The following is an 18,212-nucleotide window of genomic DNA, read 5'->3' as shown; positions in this document are numbered from 1 at the left end:
TGGTGGAGAAGCTCCTTGCAGTCAGTCCAGGTGAAAACCATGCTTTAAGGTAGCACAGATAACAGCAGGACCCAGAAGAGGTATCTGTCTGATGTAGCATCTATCTACTAAAAGCTGGTTCTCAACAAGGAAGCAGAGCCACAAAAAGAAAAAAAAAAAAAAAAAAAAAAAACAAGGAACAATAGGGTAAGTCTGCCTGGAAAACTCCAGTTTCTTATGAACTACAGTTCAGAACAGCAAAAGTAAAGGCACAGAATGTACAAAGGGCCAAAAGGCTGGAGCTGCCTGCTTAGAGTTCGGGTGAGTGCCGAGTACTGACACATCATGGGACGCAGGAATGCATGTTCTACAGAGTGCCGTGGAAGACACAGGCTTGGAAGCCAGGTAGGTTGCATTCAAACTCTGGTGCAATTCCTCTCTGTGGCTATGTGACCTGGAACACATTATACTTTTTTTCCCCCCTAAGGCTCTTTAATTTCTTCGCAAGTCAAATTGAAACAAGAGCTGTTGTTAGACCCAAGTGGCATAGTCAGTGGTGTTGCAGGAATATTTTAACAGCTTAATGAATCGAAACCAACTGCTAGTCCCACAACCGCAGAGTTAAAGCTTGACCTGCAAGGCGGCTACCAGACTTGTGCTTCCTCAGAGACGAACAAGCATACCAGCAGAACAGACAAGAAAGCCGCCGTAATTCCATACAGTGAGAGAATGCAGAGACCTCATGTACGACTACGGTGGGATAGCTGACAATGAGGGCAAAGCCTGACTGCACTCTGCAGGTGCCCAGAGGTCTTTTTCCATCTTCTCCTCATCACATTTCATTACTTAGTATACCCTAATCTACACCACAGGGAAAGAATATTCTGCCCTGGCTTAGTACATCTATGGCAGGAGCAATGGATGAGATCAGTTCACCCACAATGGTCACATCTTCAACTCAAAGGTAGTATAACTTATATGAAAAAGAGCCAGCAGACAGAAGGGAACAAGGTAGAGATGATGACTTTACTCACATACATTTGGAAACACTGTAGTATAAAGTAAGTACTAAAACAAACTTAAATAGGTAAAACAATCTTATGGAATAGAATCAATTGCTCCACCAAAACACACTAAGACATGAAAGACTATTAAGAAAAATACTCATAGGAGACATAACAAAGAAGTAGAGGAATAGTTACCATTATTTTCTACGAAAAGATAAAGGATGAGTCACAGAGGAATTTTAAGTGGTAAAAACATGTATTTGAAGCCTCAGGAGAACGTTCTTCAATTCTTTAGCATCCTCTACTGTCTGAGACAGTCTTAGTGGCCACACATACAATCTCCAAGGATGTTTGAAAATTGTCATTCTATGGAGCACTGAAAGCTCACCTGGGACAGTCTACACAGCCACATACGCAATGGCAACTTTTTACTTACTGGGTTACCAACTCCTTTCTTTTACCCACTCTCTGGTTCACACATTTCCTCCTCAGGTAGTACCTTTCATCCACTCATTCATTCGTTCATTCATTCATAAATTCTCTCATTTCTCTTCAGGATAAAAATTCTGCAAGATTCTTATGCTCAAACTACTATGAAAACGCTAACAAACAAACGACAAAACTGTTCCATAACCTTTCTCCTAAAGAATAAAGCAGAATTTAGAAAAGAAGAGACTCTCTGGGACAAGGTGTGGCATGAAGGAGGACAGAACCTTGCTAGTGAGACAGCACAAGGACCAGAGAAAGAGAACAATCATTGGGACACATTGCTGGCAGTTGGGTTATGACAGGTCAGACATATTCCAAAGGGAGTCCCCAAAATTCAGACATTTTATGATCTCCATATTACCTGTAGAATATGTATTTAAATAGACAAATATTTTTCTTAAAAGTCTCATCATATAAAAAGAAAAAATATCATGACATAAAAAAGCAATAAACATAAATGTATTTTAAAATAAGTATGATAATGAAAAGTGCCACTGTACTCCAACAGTGCACTTCATATTTTAGGAGAAAACTAGGTACTGAGAATAAATAATGGTTTTTAATCAGGAGAACTAATCTTCAGATGGAAGTCTTTGCAAAGGTTATTTTGAAGGGGTGGCAAGATGGTTCAGTTGGTAAAGGTGCTTGCTATCAAGCCTAAATATCTGGGTTTGATCACCAGGATTCCCACGGTGCAGGAAAAGAACTGACTCCCACACATGGTCCTCTGACCTCCATAAAATAAACAAGCAAGTAAATAAATAAATGTAAATTAAAAAAAAAAAAACAACCTTTTGAAAAAAGGTTGAAAAAGATCACTCTGGAGCAGGGTGAGAAATACACTGGAGAGTCTCAGGCAGAGGAACCAGCCCAAAGTTGCATCAATTATTTCCAGAGATGACCAGGGTCTCTAAGAATAAAGTATGCTGGGATCCAGCCTCTGCCTCTACCAAGCCTATCCTAGATACTTGACTGGGGATATCTGAGCCCTGAGCCAGCATACTTGCTGATGCTAACCCATCTTATCTGGGAAGTGAATATGCTTTAAGGAGTGCTACCTCCCCTTCCCTGCCTCCTGCCTAGGAATCAGACAGCCTGGTCTGGAGCTCCTGAAGTGAACATCCTGCTCCTCAAAAAGAATAAGAAGAGCCCCAACCATGCCACACTTCCTGTCCTTGACCCTGGAGTCTGATCACTCCTCAGAACCCTGCCACAGAATTAATATCTCTTCTAATAAAATACTTCATTATACAGTAATTCTTCTTAATGTCCTCTTGAACCACCAGCCCCACCCCAAACCCAACAGGATCTAACTAGTCAGGGAGGCGGGAGCCATGGAGGAGAGAAGAACACACCGGGAATAGACCATGGAGAACAGAAGGATTTCCCAGGACTTTGAACTTGACAAATCCTCTCCACAATCTGACAACCCTGCAAACTGATGACCAGACACCCAGTCTCCATTGAGGTAGACATAACTAGAGACAGGAAAAGCTGACTATTAGATCTGACATGTTCAATGAAAGGTTAACTGTCCTTAATAGAGCTATTTCTAGCCTTTAAGTTTCTATCAGTTCGAGTCAATATTCCACAGGTGATTTCAACAACTTTCTTCTAAGGATGTAACAAAAAGATAGATGATTAAATGGATTCTAGGGATGTGTACAATTCCAAGGTAGGGGTGAGGAAGAGTAGCAATATCTGTACCCTCCCACCCACACCCTAGCTATGTCTACCAGTCAATCCTAAGCCTTTTCCCTAGCCCAGCTCACCTTCCCACTGTCTCTTACCTTGGCTTATTCTGAGGCAAGGTTTTCGCATCAACTGCAAACATTTTGGAAACAAAGATAATAACTGGAGCAGTATCTTCACTTCCACATTTCATGAAAGCTAAACAAACAGGAGACAATATGTCACTGCTTTTCTCAAGATTAAAAACCTAACAATGGTTGTGAACAGCAATTACATTTAGAATACAGCATCATCTAAACATGTTAACTCTATATAGCTGTGATAAAGCAAGAGTTGGACGATTCAGAAAAAGGAGTTGGGTGGGAGCTGGGAGGCTCTACCCAGAAGCACAGCTGGTAACAGGGCTTGGCCACCTACAGCAAACCCTAATCAATGTTTCCCTGTATCCAAGGGAGAAGGTATAGAACAAAGTACTGCTACCAGGATCAAAAGCCAATAATGGAGTTCCTTAAACGGTTTTCTAATCCCTTAAAATAGCAAGTTGTAATGTGTCATCAGGGCTGGAGGGATGTCTCATCAGTGAAGGGCACTGACTGCTCTTCTAAAGAATCCAGGTTCAATTCCCAGGATTCACATGGCAGCTCACAACCATCTGTAATTTTAGCTCCCACTTCTGCTTCCATGGCCATCAAGAAAGTACATGGTACACAGACATGTATGCATGCAAAAACTCATATGTAAATAATGATAATAATACTAAAATTTAAAAATAATGTATCAGGATAGTAACAAAACTCAGAAATAGAGATTCAGTGCTATAGAGAAGTCCATTCTCTCTAAGTATATAAAGTTTAACACAATTCCATATCAACATATGTCAGAACCTCAGAGATACTCATCTGTTTTGGAACCTAAACATAGGCATAAAACCAATGATTATCAGTTTTTAGAAAACTTATTATCGTTAATCAAAATAGTTTCTACAAAGAATAAAACATTTAAAAAAAAATCAAACAAACCAGGTGGTAGTGGCATGCACCTTTAATCCCAGCACTAGGTAAACAGAGGCAGGGAGATCTCTGTGAGTTTGAGGCCAACCTCATCTACAGAGTGAGTTCCAGGACAGCTAAGGAAAACCTGACTTGAAAAACCAAATAAACTAATAGATCAACAAATAACTAAAATATAACAAGAAAACTACAGGAAACAAGAGAACTGAACAGTTTTGAACATGTTAATAGCATCAGTTTGACTGCAGCTAGAGAACACAGAATTGAGTGCAGGTAGAAATGCTGGGCAGCAGTTGGACCCTGGATGTATTGTAAATGAAGAACCTGCAGTATTTTCCAATAGGATGGGTCCAGGGGTGTGAGGTCAATGCAAGAACCACAGATAACTGCAGGGTCTTTGGACTCAGCAGAGGAAAGCGTGGATGTAGCTCCAAACACAGCAGGAATGACTGGAAGAAGCAGGTTTGGGAAGTGGGGGTATGCCAAGCATTGCAAACTTCTGAAGCAGAACAGAGGGAGTTGGGGATGGGGTTGTGAGCGATCTATGCAAGTCTAGTGAGTCTGGATTCACACAGCACCTGTGCATTCAGACACAGATGGGGAAACTACGAGCACATAGTTGTCATGTAAAGTCAGAAGCAAGAGTGAGCTCACGAAGACTGCAGATAAAATGAGGCAAAGGAAGGGACCCTGTGTGTGACTTCCAAAGTTAAAATCTGGGGATGAAGTGACACAGGAAGCAGCAGCATGTGAAAGTCAGGAAGTCCAGGTTCAGAGGAGGAAGCAGCCAATGCTAGTGACTGATCTGGTCAGATGAGGATGGGGAACTGGCCATCCGAGTAAACAAGTGAGTTTATAGTGGGCCCAACTACAGCAGTTTGTGAACTGGGGTGTAGGGTTACACGTTTCAGTACAATGAGAAGAACTAGAGATAATGAACACAGAGGAGTTCCACAGTGCCCAGTGGCCCTACATTAGGAATGTGTACCAGCAGTTCTTAAGCATTAGTACAGTCCCAGGAATCACTCTTGCACTCTCTAAGAAAGCCATGGCAGTGACTTCATAGCTCAGGGGACACATGCTTGGCTATTTAGGAAGATGAAATACAGTGGGAGCATGAAATGAGACAGCAGGCAGGAAGGAGGTCTGGGTCAGTGGCTGCTAACCAGAGGGCTCAGCAATATGCTACAGTAAAAGGAACGCTTTGGGGAGGGGGCATGGTCAGTTCTAAAAGTGGTTATTTAAATGTGTGACAAATGGGCCTTTCTGTAAACTGACATTCAGCAAAACAGGGCAACCTGGACTGGGACAGTCAAGAGTGTAGTACACGGCAATGTGCCTATCATTCCTTACCTGCTTTCAGGGCTTGGGTTTCCAGTGGAAGAGACTCAAATGTCTGTGATCCTGTACACATCAGTTTCTCCACTCGCTCAGACGTCATGTCAAGAGGACTGGGCAGCTTCTGACACACCATAGCTGAGGCCTGTTGTTAAGGGCACTGAGACAACCAGACATGTTTACACAGAAATGCCTGGGCTTTAAGGAAATACTGCAAAATCGGCACATGCTTCCAGGATGTCCGCTGACTCTAAATATCTACTTTCATAAGTTCTGTGAAAAGTTTTGTTTCTTTAATCATATACTTTGTCAGCTATTTTGTTAGTGCATTTTAATTTAGAGAACAAATCTTGTTTTGAAAAGAATACTTAGTAGAATTAATATTAACCAATATTAACATATTAATTGTTCTAGTATTTCATATTGCTTCAAGATACAACATGAAGTAAACAGAAAAGACTTACATTGGATTGGAATGGGTTATTTCCAGAGGGTTATCCGATTGCCAATGAAATTCTGTTTTCATCTTATTTTATAAGATCCAGCTAATTAAAAACTACTAAAATAAAGGATACCGAGAACAGCGTGGGATATGGGGAGCCACTGGCTACAAATGGCATTGATCTGGACTTTAGGATCTGAATGTCGTGCCTCCCGGGCTCCAATTTTTAATCCTAAAGAAGTCACAATTTTATCAATTTTTTCTTTGTCCCTATGGGAAAAGATGAGACAGAGAGAAGGAATAAGAGATATGAATGAACAGCAAAGAAAATTAGTTTAATTTTATTTGACACTTTTTTTTTCCTTTGTACATTACTTTTTCAAAAGTGACTAAAAGTAAGTAAAGGGACCCTGACAAGCAGGTGACTCTCCAAGCTCTATGCTAACACATTTTAGCTCTTTCAGAACTGTGCACAGAGCACTATTCTACAATTGACTGAAACAAGCGATGTCCACTGCAATAGCTTTACGAAGAAATGCTAACGATGGTCAATAAGTTTATAAATAAGTTTATAAAACCAACTTTCTTTTGCACTTATATCAGGTGAGTTTTTCCCAAGTTCCTGATCTGACTGTTCCCACCCCAATCACTGTTCCTTTAAACTGTGCTTACATAAAGTAAGGCCCAGTGTTTCTTTGCAGCCTCTGCTCTCATTACCCTAGCAGGCCACTATTCCAGCCCTTCCTTGAGCTGCATGTACTCCTTTAAATGGTTTCCAAGCCAAATAACTAACACATCTCTCAGCTATCTAACAGACCATCAGACTGGGAAGTGAGCAAAAGACCCCCATGCAAAGATGAACAATTTTACAATAGCCTTACTTTTTTAAGACTGCATCATACAAACTCCATATATTTTCTAGGATCAACTGTACAAATAAAGGTTTCTTTCCTTTGGCCTGCAAAGAAGAACATGACAGCTTCAGTTCCTGAACATTTACTGTAGTCACATCCTCACCTCAGCACTGTCAGTGTGGCTTATTTATGCTAGAGTATTCAATGGTAAAGACGAAAGTCGTGCTCTAATAGCCAGTAATTCATATCCAGTAAGCCACCAATTCTCTTCCTCCAGGGACCAGAAGGGTGCTGAAGTAATGTGAGCATTGGGGGACATACCTCAGGGGCTGCCCCACAACTACCATCAAAAAAACAAAACAAAACAGAACACCCCAGTTGCAAGCTAACTGCACTCAATGCCAGGGGTCTCTCTTCACAGGTTTGCATTTCCTATGTTCATGTTTCTTGTGTTCTTAAACAAGAGAAACAGCAATCTTTTAATTGCAGACTTTGTTTGTTCCATGGAGACAGACACATATAGTATATACAGCAATTCAGAAGTAGGCAATTAAAAGTATTTGTTAACAAGTTTGACAACTAGTTCAATACTTAGAACTTATGTGGTGAAAGGAGAAAACCAAGTCCTTTAAGAAAAATTTTAAACAAAAACTATATTTTTTAAAGATCAAACTACATAAAATATTCATAGTTTGAGTAATGGGAATTTGGGGTTGTATGAATGCTATTGCATAAGCATGAGATGAAACATATATCAAATGCCTCCTTTCTGAAGAGCCACTGGCAATATTATCATTATTATTAGTTGATGCCAATTAAGAGCCATTGCCTTGAGTGTCTAGTTTAAAGAAAATCATCAAAAGAAATTTATGCACAAATGTGACTCTGACAGCTTTACTTATATAATGGAAAAATTATAAGTATACAAAGGCAAAATGTGTGTCCTCAAAGTGCCCAGGATCTAAGATTTAGAGTACTCAGAAACCAAAAACAGTTTTCTATTCACTTAATGTAGTTTACTTAATTTAGAGACAGTATCACTATTTCTCAGGCTGGCTTAAATGCCTAGGAACTAACTCTCCCAAGTAGCTGGGGCAATATACACATATGACTGTATTCAGCTTGTTCACTGTATTTAAAACTGGAACTCCACAGAAATAATGCTTGAACATAAGACTCATATATTTTTTCCAATTCTCTACCATATAAAGTCCTCTCTAAACTCATTTGCATAAACTAGGTCTGAGTTGTTTCTACTAAAGCTGTATAGTAGAAGTTTTCTGTAGTAATACAAACCACACTACCTGATCAACTTTCATAATCTTCTTAGCCTTCATATTTATGTAATAATCTCCCCACAGGGTCTTCAAAAGAACTTCCTTCTTGATGCCAATTTTTTGACTATAGATTCTGGCAAAGTGCTCAATTCTGAAAGAAAACCAATAGCACATGTGAAAGCATTAACAATGACAAGAGTTAACACTTTACTGTTTCTTTGCTACACTATTCAAAATGCTTTATACATACTACTAAATCTAGTATTTTCAGAGGATAATGACACAAAGATATTACACAGGTAGTAAGTGAAACTGGGATTCAAATGCAAGCATGGTGACATTGAGGCCTGTGTCACTGTTCAACATTCTGTATACTGGCATGAATTAGAACCAAGACTGCAGTTCCCATATGAAATTTGACAAAAAGTATAGAGACCAAGGAAGAAAAGATGCCAGCTGCCCATCATAACTCTACTAATTATAGAAATTATTTGTGGCCTTCACTGCTATAAGTGCTGTTATTCACAAGGGAAATGAACTTTTGAGCCCCAATCTGCCAAAAATACAGATCCTGGAATAATCAGTGACATATATACATTTATTCAATTTCACCAACCCACAGAGAAACCAGCTAACACCAGTTTCCACCCACTGGAGGAGTCAACCACAGTGAGGTGTAGGCCAGTCTCAAGATCCTACACCTGGAAACAGTAATGGTCATCCAAAGATTGTCTAGAACTCTCAAGGGACTAGCATGTTAGAAGATGCTGCTCAGGAATAGGACAGAAAGGCCTCCTCTACACAGCTCTTCAAAACAGCATCCAGAGCTACAACTACAATGATGAGAAGGGTAAAATATCCTTGGCTGATGGTGAATATGGGCATCCGTGTAGAAAAATTCAAAAGAACCAACAAAACTCTTAGTGGAGCTAATAAACAACTTAAGCAAGGTTGCCTGCAAAGCTAGCATAAACAGTGTTTCTCTACACGCCAGCAGTCTTAGCAAGGAAGGCAGGACATCCTTCCATCAGGAAAATGTAGTGCTATATGTCTTTCAGTATGGCCCATATCCAGACCAATGACATTTTGAAATGCAGACATGGGTGTAGAACAACAGTTATTCCATTCATTGCTGGTAAGAACGCAAAATAGCACAGCCTCTTTGGAAGACAGTATGGTGGTTTCTTAAATGTCTAAACATGCTCACTTGTGATGCAGCAATGGTATTTAAGTATCCACATAAACTGTAAGCATATGTCCATAAAAAATATGCACATGGATGTTTATAGCAGTTCAATTCACAATTTCCAAAATTTGAAGAAAGCAAGCAAAGTGTCCTTTAAGCAAGTCAACAGACAAACTGTGGTACAACCAGAGGAGGGAGTATGACTCAGCACTAAGCAGAAGTATGCAGAGGCAATATAAGTGTTCACTGCTAACTGAATGAAGCCAACCAGCAAAAGTTACACGCTGACTTTACTATGTGGCATTTAAAAAAGTCTAAACTATGTGAGAGTTAAAAAACCAGTGGTTGCCAGTGGTTAGAGAGAGGTAGGAATGAATACTGTGTAAGTTTACTGTGTAAACTTTGTTTTCTATTTGATCCAACAGTTACTTATTTAATAGGGGTTTTTGTGTTTGTTTGTTTGTTTGTTTGTTTTCAAGTAGGTTAATTTCTCCAAAATCTGTACTATTACTTACTGTTAACTTCTGGAGAAGTCAAATTATTCTATAATTCAGGGTATAGCACCAAAAGTGAATTCCACAAGGGTCTGTGAGTATGAAAGACATGTCAGTGTGCGTTCACCAGTCACAACGAACGAACTACATTGGTGAAGGATATCAGTCATAGTAAATCTATGTATGGATGAGAGTGTTTGTGAAATCTATACTTTCCTCTCAATTTTGTTTTGAATCCAAATCTGCAGGGTTATTTTGTTTGTTTGTTTAATTCATTTTACAAAAAGAAGAGGAGGAATCAGACACCTGTCATTCTCCTCACTGGGGAAGGAATGTAAAGTTAGCAATATTGCAGACAATTTTTGTTTTTTATTCTTTTGGTTTTTCAAGACAGTGTTTCTCTGTGTAGCCTTTGCTGTCCTAGAACTCACAAATACAACCCTTTCCATGTGAGCAAGGATGGTTTTTCTGAAACCCAAGGGTCAGTGTTAAATGAGTTAAGTGATATTAGTAAGAAGCTTCAGGAGTTGCAGTAAACAATTACAGTAGGAAGAGAAATGCCTTGGTCTCTGGGCAGGGGCTCAGAAGAGAGTGCCAACAGTAACAAGCGACCCTTCTCACTGAAAACGAGGGCCAGGAAATACCCAGAGATCAAGATCCAAATTACACTTACAGCTACTGACATCCTGAAGCTGTCTCAAGAGTTTACTTTCTCTGTAATTTGCAACAGTATAAACTTAATTTTCAATCTTATCAGTTCTCCTCATAACTTCCCAAAACTTTAGCTTCCATAAAATCTGTATTACTTGTTACCATTGTTTTGCCATTTTGAAGTAGGAAAGTAGGAAAGTAGGAAACTTTTCTCTCTCTCTATGTTCTTATCTCAATCCAAAGACCTGGAAATGTCTGCAGCTTGTCATTAGAGAACTGTGGACAGAGTGCTGCCCACCCCTCCACCACCCTAGGAATGGTATTCCCTGGAAAAATCAAGTTGGAGAATGCTCAGAAAGTCAGGCCAGTATGGCTACAGGCTTCCAAGGGTTAAACTCTGCCCATAGGTCCTAGACTGGGTCCATCCATCGATACATTGGGCCCTGTCTAGCACAGAGATTGCTGACTAGTAACACCTAAAAGTGGAGAAATCTGAAAGGGATATAGAAGTTACTCTTGTTCTATTCAAGGACCCACTCCTTCTCCACTCACATCGAATGTCTTCAAATTTGCAAGACTGAGATTCAAGTTAGGATAAAACTCGAAATTATGAAAATCATTATTATGGACAAGCCCTCCACCTTGTGGTTCTTTAGCAGAATGTTCACAAACTAGTATATTAACAGGGCTGAGCTTGTAATATAACTGAATGTATCAATTTACTTTTTTCTTTTCCTTTTTTGAGAGAGAATTTGGCTATAGTTTATGTTGGCCTAGAACTCACTATGCAGCTAGCTCATGCTCCCCTAAAACATGTGATCCTTCTGCCTCACCCTGATGAAGTGCCACACTACAGGTATAAGCCACTACGCCTAGCTATGGTACTTTTTAGTTAGGAAAAAAAAAAAAAAATTAGAAATCATTTTAGCCCAATCTTATTTTTCAGAGTGTGACAATACCAAGCTACGGCATATGTGGGAAAAGGTCCATAATCCCCATTCTCTATATATACTCATGCCTATATTTATTTAGATTTGCTATAGCTTTCCAGGCACAAGGACTAAGATACCTATAATCTATTATTTGATAAAAATAGCCCCAGTGTGCACATAGTCAGGGATAGGTCTCTAACCCATAGGGAACAGTTAAGAGAAGTACCATGGTTTAAAAAAAAAAAAAAAAATGATGGAGTAAGGTTGACTTTAATGTTAACAACAGCTCTGTCCCTTTAGTAGCTGAGCAAAGCTGAACAAATTCTCAGTGCCTTAGATAATAGAATGGGTTTCAAAAATTGTTGTGAGAATTTAATCAAATAACTCAAATAAAGTGAATAACTTAATGCCTAGCATATGTATATACTTGATATAGCTTTTTTCCAAATTAACCTCTGTTAGCATTAAAATAAAAATAAGTGTATTTACTCGTTGGTGAACAAAAGCTTTGAAACACATAAGAAACTGCCAAGAGAGGAACTAAACTAAGGTTAGGGCAGAAGAACAGTTCAAGAGGCTCTGGCAAAGGTGCAACAGAAACTCAATGGAGGGACAGGCTTTTCAGCAATGGCACGAGGATAAAAAATTAGCCAACTTCAATGCAAACCACACATTGTACACAAAGTTATTAACTCAAACTGAACCAGACTTAAATGTAAACAAGGAAGTCATAAGAGACATGGAAGTGGAACAGAGGCAGTAATGGGGAGTATTGGGGGGAAGTGAGACAAGGGACAAGTGAAAATGTCACAATGAAACCCACTGTGCATAATTACTATATGTGAATAAAAACATTGAAAAAGGAGAGGAAATCTTCAGGGTCTTCAGGTAGGCAAACAGCTACTAAACTTGATGTGAAATGTAAAACTCAGAAAAAGCATTAAGCTAAGTGTGGTGATTTGAATGTAATTGCCCCCATGATCTCATAGGGAGTGGCACTATAGGAGGTGTGGCTTTGCTGGAGTGGGTATGGCCTTGTTAGAGGAACTGTGTCACTGTGGGGGTGGGTTGTAAGTTTCCTATGCACAGGATACCACCCAGTGAGACAGTCGACTTCCTGCCGCTTTCTGGTGAAGATGCAGCTAGCACCACATCTGCCTGCATGTTGCCATGCTCCCCATCATAATGGACTGAACCTCTGAAACTGTAACCAAGTTACCCCAATTAAATGTTTTCTTCATAAGAGTTACTGTGGTCATGGTGTCTTTCCATAGCAATCAAAACCCCAAATAAGACACTGATTCACCTAAATTAAAATCTTTGTTCCATAAAAGCCACAGCCAAAAGGATACAAAACCACAGACCAGGAGAAATATTTCAAAGCGCGCCTAAGACAAGGGTCTAACACCTACAATTTACAGAGTTTTCAAAACTCAGCTGCAGAAACCAACTACACAAAATGGACAGGAAGACGTGTAAAAACAAAAGGACAGCAGTGATGGCACCACGGCATGCAGCAGACCATGTAGGCACTGTTGCAGGAGTGTCAACTGGAGAAGCCCTTTGAAAAGCTGCTTGGTAATTTCTTTACAAATTGAATTTACTGGCTGGGTATGTAGCTTAGCTGATAGAGTGCTTGTCTGGCATACGCATACACTTATAATGGCTCCTAGCTGGAAAAGCTCCAAATGTTCTTTAGTGAATAAGTAGATAAATTATGGTAAATGTATAAAATAGGATGCCACTGGGGGGGGGGCAGCAGTGGCGGCGGCAGCAGGGGTGTGTGTGTGTGTGTGTGGGTGTGTGTGTGTGTGTTTTGGGGGGTACCAACTATTACAGGCTGAGCACACCTGATCCAAAAATCTAAAATCTAAAACATTTTAGCAATAACACAACACCATAGGTAGAAAAATTCCCCAAGGGTTTTATGTTTGGCCTTAGTCAAAAAATGGGTGCACTTAACATGCTGGGTAAAGTTACCTTCTGACCATGTGTGTATAATATAAGTGCATACTGGAGTGGGGCTATAGTCCCATCCCCAAGACACTTTGTGTATATGTAAATATTAAAAAAATCATAACTATGAAATACTCTGGTTTTAAGCATTTCAGAAAAGGATGATCCAAGCTTTAATATATGAAACAATTTGCATTAGTATCTAGAAAATTATGCTAAGTAAAAATGTAGTTTAAAAAGGGTTCAAGTTATTTGGCTCTGTTTCTAAGATTACTGTTTTGGTTTAATTTTTCTAACATTCTTTAAGTAGCAAATTACAGAAATGAAAGATAGTAATGACTTCAGTTTTGGTTACACAGGGCTTGGGGTAAAGCAGATGTAGCTATGGAGGCTATCATGTGGAAGTTTCATGATGATAAAATGTTCTCTAGCTTGACTGTGTCCATGCTACTGTCTTGGAAGTGACACTGTCTTACTATTTTTCATGATGTAAGCATGGACCAAGGCAGGACACTGAGCTGAGGATACAGTCTAACTCTGTATTATTTCTCATAACAACATAATATTCAGTTACACCAAAACAGAGTTGAAACACCAATGGTCTACAATTACCAAGACACAGAGATGCAAAATGGCTTGCTTACCCAAAGCCCCAGCCATCTATTGCACTGGTAAACACCACGTTGCCCTGCTCTGGGGAGAAGTACAGCTGAGAGTCATCGGCGTCCTCCAAGCCAGTGCTCCAGTCATACACTTGGTCTCCTTGTTCAGAGTGTGCCTTCACTTGGGAGTCTGTCTCTCTCTCTGCCCTTTCTTCTAGGACTTTAGAAGTAAAAAGAGTTCCTGTAAGTGCGTTAATCTAGGAGAGACAGTGAAATGGCAAAGTGTCATTCATATGCTTAGGACAGACGCGGGAGGGAACACACTGTCTAACCTTTTCCAAGGTTAGAACCACTGTTGAGTTTGAGTTCACTGGAGGTGACACTATAACCAACAAACAACTTAGACATACTCTTTCCAACAAAACTATGGCTTCTAATGAGGATTCTGAAGGGCCATCTGTGTGGATTATTTTAATCCTAGGGAGTTTCACTAAAAACTCATCCTGTCCAAACCCAAAACTTTAATCAGTCCTTCTCCTATTTCCCATATCAGCTGTTTGACATCTCCAGCATTCTCCAACCATACCTGCAGTGTCTAGTCTCAGACAATCAATCTTGTTTCCAACCTCAGAGTGAAAAATGAAGCTTGCTACTCAGAACTGACACAAGGCCCCCAGAGCCTACCTTATCCCCTGCTTTCATCTACAAATGCCTCTGCGTCTTCTCTTGCATCATGGTGAACACAATTCCTCAGTGTTTCTGCAAGGCAGGAACTAGTGTGCAGGGAGCCAGACTGGCCACACATTCCCTGTCAATGCTCTACATTTGTCATTCCTCCCTTTAGCTAAGAAATACATCCATGCTAATCTCCAAGAAGTTTAAATCCCTCTGTATGACAAAAGCCTCGCTAAAGTGCAAAGCTTACACTGTTTTTTTGTTTCTTGTTTTTTGGTTTTTTTCCTGCCAGGTCCCACTTCATATCAAATAGTGTCATGATCTCTTCATTTGTCAGCTATAACAAATAATAACCTTAATGGAAACAACACCCATAGTTTTTCCTTCGTGAATTTGCACATTTATTTTATCTCCTGTAAATGTTCTTCCTCTAACTTTCAACTCGGCAAACATTTATGGTCCCTTCATCTCGTGGTCTCACTGTGAGACTGTCTTCTCCTTTCTGGCACAGCCTGGGTTGAATAGCTGTCTTTTGTGCTCTGAAATCATATTGGGGTACCTGGTGCTCTCAAAGGTCTCACTGCACTGGAAACTCTTTGAAAAACAGGGACTCTGGTGTGCCAAACCTATACTTATCATCCCCAATATACAACGGACATTTGGTACCGCATATATCTACACAAACGTTTGCTAAATAAACAAATCAATGTACAAACAAATTTTCACCAAAAAACCCCCAAAACAAAAATGCTATATTACCTCTTAATATCACATCACTTAAGAATTAAACTATAGGTTTTTAAACATGAGAACCTACAGTCCAAGCCAGACACTTACAGGTTCTAGGAAACAGAAGCAACTCCAAAGAGCACACCAGTTCTGTCCCCTTGGCATAGTTGGTAACTCCAATAGACAGGAGTCTTAAGTGATAAACTTCCCCTAGTACCACACTTTCTTACAGCCCTCCAGTATGATTTTAAAGTACTGAAGAATACTTACCTGTTCTAAAATATTCTTGAGGTGAGAGTAGGCCTCTTGTGGAGTAAATTTTAGCTCTACTATCAGACGATCAAGCTTGTTGATCACTAAAACAGGACGGATGTTTTCAAGCCAGGCTTGTCGCAGAACTGCCTGTGTCTGATAAAAACAAAGCAAGAACCCCTCATGATCTCTAAAGACCAAGGCACGTAAGAAAATCTCAATTAGTAACCAAAACATTCTCAGGCTGCATTATAACCACCCTGACTAAAACACACATACATACATGTTTAAAGAATTTAAAGAATCACTTTATAGGTCAGAAGTACTACAGTCCCAGAAGGGACTCATGCCCCTCGATCCTAAGGTCTTCCATATGACCACTATTCTGCTATCCTAGTCAGGTGTCTTCACCTCACCCACCCTGTCAGATGCAGTGGAGACTGCACAAGATAAGACTGTACTTCTCAAGTTGAGACCCCGTGACCTCCGGGGAACATACACAGACAGGGACTATATGGTAATCAGAGTGCATCTTCCTGGAATATTAAACTTCTTCCATTTAAAAAATTAAACTATTCTTTTTTTTTTAAGCATTAAAAGAAAACATATATACTAAGGAGAACTCAAAATTAACTTTGGATTTTGGGTTTTTGTTTGCTTGTCTGTTTTTTAAGATGAGATACAAAGTTTATGAGAAATGAACTAGCCTTTGTGAGTTTTACTGCCACAGGAGCTACATGTTGACTCTGGCCTTAATGGAAAATTCTTCAAACTTTGTTTAGAATAGAAATACTGGATTAAGGATGTAGAAGAGTAGTAGAATAATTCCTTAAGTAGGAAGGATGTGCATGCGCGCGCGCGCGCGCGCGCGTGTGTGTTTGAGCACACGCACATGCACATGAATGTGCATGCATACGTGTGCCTGAGACTCCAGTAGAAGAGAAATGTCCTGTCTAGGGGAGAACTAGCTCCATATGGTGAAATCAACAGTCTTCTATGACTGGGAAATCTTCCCCATTGGAGTAGAGCCTCTAGATCCCTCACAAACTCAGCATTCTTGTGTTTTTGCTGATGTCTGTCTTCTAAAAAGATACTACAGACATGTCTATTAAAATGTGGTCCCTAGCCGGGAGCTGGTGGCACACACCTTTAATCCCAGCACTCAGGAGGCAGAGAGGGAGGCAGATCTCTGTGAGTTCGAGGCCAGCCTAGTCAACAGAATGAGTTTCAGGACAGGCTCCAAAGCAATACAGAGAAACCCTCTATCAAAAAAAAAAAAAAAAAAAAAAAAAAAAAAAAAAAGGGGGGGGAAAAAAAAGGTGGCTGTGGTACCTATCTCTTTCGATCTTGTTAAGATTCATCACAGCCTGAAACATTGCTAGATGTGAAATATCAAACCCACTGTCTGTCAACAGAACACAGCAATCAACAGTTTCTCCTCTTCTATACCCTTCTCAGACAGTTAAATATAAGACCATTTTGGATCATAGAGCTCACCTGTGGACAGACACCCTCCACAGCATCTACCACAATGATGCATCCATCACAAATGCGGACTGCTGTTGATACTTCTGAGGAGAAGTCCACATGGCCAGGAGAGTCTATTAGATTAATCAAGTACTCCTCATTACCTGAAATGAAATTGGAAGACACATTTCCAGCCGTGCAGACAAGCAATCTTCTTACCTGGGGACTTGGAAAGATGACAAGACTGATCAAAGCTACAGGAGCCAAAGCCTCAATCAGTGGCTATCATCCCAACTTTCCCACCACACACATGGAATCCAAACAGCCTCTACAGAGAACATTAAAGAACTTCATTAAGAGCTTAGTGTGTACCTGGTACTGTGCTAAAGACTTTTAATGCACCTAACACATATTGGATTATTAAACTATCCCTATGAGATAAATAGCTATGTTGTCAGTTTAATCATTAGTTTTTTGACATGGGAAAATGCTAATGCCTAAGGGCTCAGCAGTAAAAGCTCTTCAAAGGGGCCTCAAATGCCTATTTAAAACATTAAGCAGTTACCATATTAAAACTCCCATACGTTCTCAAGGAGCAGTGTGTGAATCTGTGAAAACAACAGTGAGACTCAAATCTAAACTGTACAAAACTGTGAGGAGTAGGTATTACAGGCCAGGTACTGCAGAGTGTGCTCTCACACTACCTCCTTTAATATTCCCAACAAACATAAACTCAAGGTGTGGGGGCCACCCTGTCTGTATCTGTCTGGTTATCACACTAAAAGTCACACATCCCATCAAAGCCCCAGGCACACCACAGCAATCAGTCATCAACAGATACAGAGATTTAACAATGATACAATTCAGTAAACCATCAAGCAATAATCATACTACAGGATATTACAATTTTAAAGTCAAATCAATTACTTGACAGCTTAGACATAAATACTTTACTTTTGTTCCACCCCTTCACTTGTGTTTACTAACTGCAACATGTTAAAGAGTTACTACAAGACTGAATGGTAAAATCTATGGATCATATAAAACCTTTTTCTGGAATGTAACTCCAACAACTTAATGTAACATGGCAGGGATAAAGAACCACAGCAGTAACAGCCAGAGCTAACACTTATGGCTCCCTTAGTTGTGCCTGGCATTGTTCTAAGTCTATAATGTTCTT

At 39.9% G+C, this 18,212-nt stretch overlaps 1 protein-coding gene across 1 annotated transcript in view; it reads right to left on the bottom strand.

The window, feature by feature from the left end:
- Positions 1-18,212, bottom strand: part of Efl1 (elongation factor like GTPase 1) — a 111,340-nt gene that overhangs the window by 74,888 nt on the left and 18,240 nt on the right. Inside the window, exons 5-12 of the mRNA XM_051206602.1 lie at positions 17,063-17,196; positions 15,584-15,721; positions 13,952-14,166; positions 8,116-8,239; positions 6,839-6,915; positions 6,091-6,227; positions 5,531-5,653; positions 3,266-3,365 (exon numbers count right to left, since the gene is read on the bottom strand). Coding sequence (XP_051062559.1) covers positions 3,266-3,365; positions 5,531-5,653; positions 6,091-6,227; positions 6,839-6,915; positions 8,116-8,239; positions 13,952-14,166; positions 15,584-15,721; positions 17,063-17,196 — 1,048 coding nt within the window. The remainder of the gene's footprint in view (positions 1-3,265; positions 3,366-5,530; positions 5,654-6,090; positions 6,228-6,838; positions 6,916-8,115; positions 8,240-13,951; positions 14,167-15,583; positions 15,722-17,062; positions 17,197-18,212) is intronic.

The sequence above is a fragment of the Phodopus roborovskii genome, unplaced genomic scaffold (genome assembly GCF_943737965.1).
Source record: "Phodopus roborovskii unplaced genomic scaffold, PHOROB, whole genome shotgun sequence".
In the NCBI taxonomy this organism is placed as follows: domain Eukaryota; kingdom Metazoa; phylum Chordata; class Mammalia; order Rodentia; family Cricetidae; genus Phodopus; species Phodopus roborovskii.
Note: the sequence above shows the minus strand (reverse complement) of the source record. Positions and strands in the feature narration are given on the sequence as shown.